The 1,504-nt window shown below is 31.3% G+C and overlaps 1 protein-coding gene across 1 annotated transcript; it reads left to right on the top strand.

Moving 5' to 3' along the window:
- Positions 1-204: 204 nt before the first annotated feature.
- Positions 205-1,375, top strand: LOC117121325 (hyalin-like; the record flags this gene model as incomplete). Its single annotated transcript, XM_033266473.1, is given in 2 exon segments — positions 205-459; positions 1,130-1,375. Coding segments are annotated over 2 exon segments (501 nt in total), but the record flags the coding sequence as incomplete, so codon positions are not given.
- Positions 1,376-1,504: the final 129 nt, after the last annotated feature.

Below are 1,504 nucleotides of genomic sequence, written 5' to 3'. Positions count from 1 at the left end.
GCAGTACTATCTGTATACTACTGATCGCTATTTGTTCAAACATCAAAGCAAGGGTTGTTTAAATCAATATAAATCTTCACCTTTAACTGTTATCGATACTACACAATGTAATTAATTATCCACTGACCTGTATTTTATGTGTTGAAATCATATGTACTTTATGAAATGATGGTTTTTTTTGTTTTTTTTTTGTTTTTTTTTTAGTTGACAATGAAAATCCAGAACTTGTGTATTGCCCCAATGATATTGTTCAAACTATCTTGTCATCGTCTGGTGCAACTACTGCTACCGTCTCATGGACTGTTCCTATATTTACTGACAACTCTGGAACGCCAACAGTAATGGCGTCAATATCACCAGGTTCAACGTTTACAAGTGGAAACACAGTTGTTGTATACACTGCATCAGATAGCTATGGAAATGTGAATTCGGAATGTACTTTCACAGTTACTGTAAATGGTACGTACTGACTCAAAATTGAATTGAAATGTATAAAAAAATATGACGTTTGATAATGAGATAAATTTTTAATTGAGTATTTTAGAGTATTTTATTCAACAAGTGTTGAATTGCAAATTGTCCATTTAATGATTAAATGGTGTAATGTATTTATTGGAGGGGTGGGTAATCCAGTCTCGTTACTCATGTTGACACTTAAATGTCCAGTGTCAATTAAAATGAGCACCCTCACAGGATAATAAATGTGCTGCTTATTCATTCTCGCAAATAAAAAGAAATCATTATGGATAATGATGAATATAAAAGAAATGACAGCAGCACTTTTGAGATTAACAATACATGATTTATTTCCAGATTTTTATTCATCATGGATATGGAATTGAATAATTGAATTTAACTTTGATTTAAAAAAAAAATTATGCTATCTATTATGTTTGAAATTTGTTAAAATAAGGTTAGTTTTAAAATATTTTACCAAATCAGCAATGGTGTTAAAGCCTTCAATCATTTATTTGAAATTAAAATAAATCTTATTATTATTAATAGGCCTGTTAGTGTCATTATTATTAATAATAATATAATTATTGTAATGATGATATGATGATGATAATGATGATGATAATAACGTTAGTAATAATATTCTTATTTTTGCGTTAATTCTTTTATTAAGTGGATGATCCGCCGGTGTTCACGTCCTGCCCAAGTAATCAAGTACTAGAAACAGATGCTGGTGTTGCAACAACGACAGCAACTTGGACAACTCCAACAGCTCAAGATGCTATAGATGGCGCTATAACGCCACTGTCAGACATTAGTTCAGGATCGTCATTTTCAATTGGAACTACTGAAGTGGTATACACTGCTGTGGATATGTCTGCCAACTCAGCTACTTGCGAATTTTCTATAACCGTTAACGGTTTGTGTTAAAGTTTAATACGTTCTTATGAATTTATATTATTGTTGAGAATGAATTGTATGATGAGGGGGAACTTCCCGTCGTTCCAATCAATATTTTTTTATGTACCCCCATTGATATACTGTATGT

The sequence above is a fragment of the Anneissia japonica genome, unplaced genomic scaffold (assembly GCF_011630105.1).
Source record: "Anneissia japonica isolate Jap-2015-1 unplaced genomic scaffold, ASM1163010v1 scaffold235342_len1504_cov191_single, whole genome shotgun sequence".
Lineage (NCBI taxonomy): Eukaryota > Metazoa > Echinodermata > Crinoidea > Comatulida > Comatulidae > Anneissia > Anneissia japonica.
This window is presented reverse-complemented; position numbering and strand designations above follow the sequence as displayed.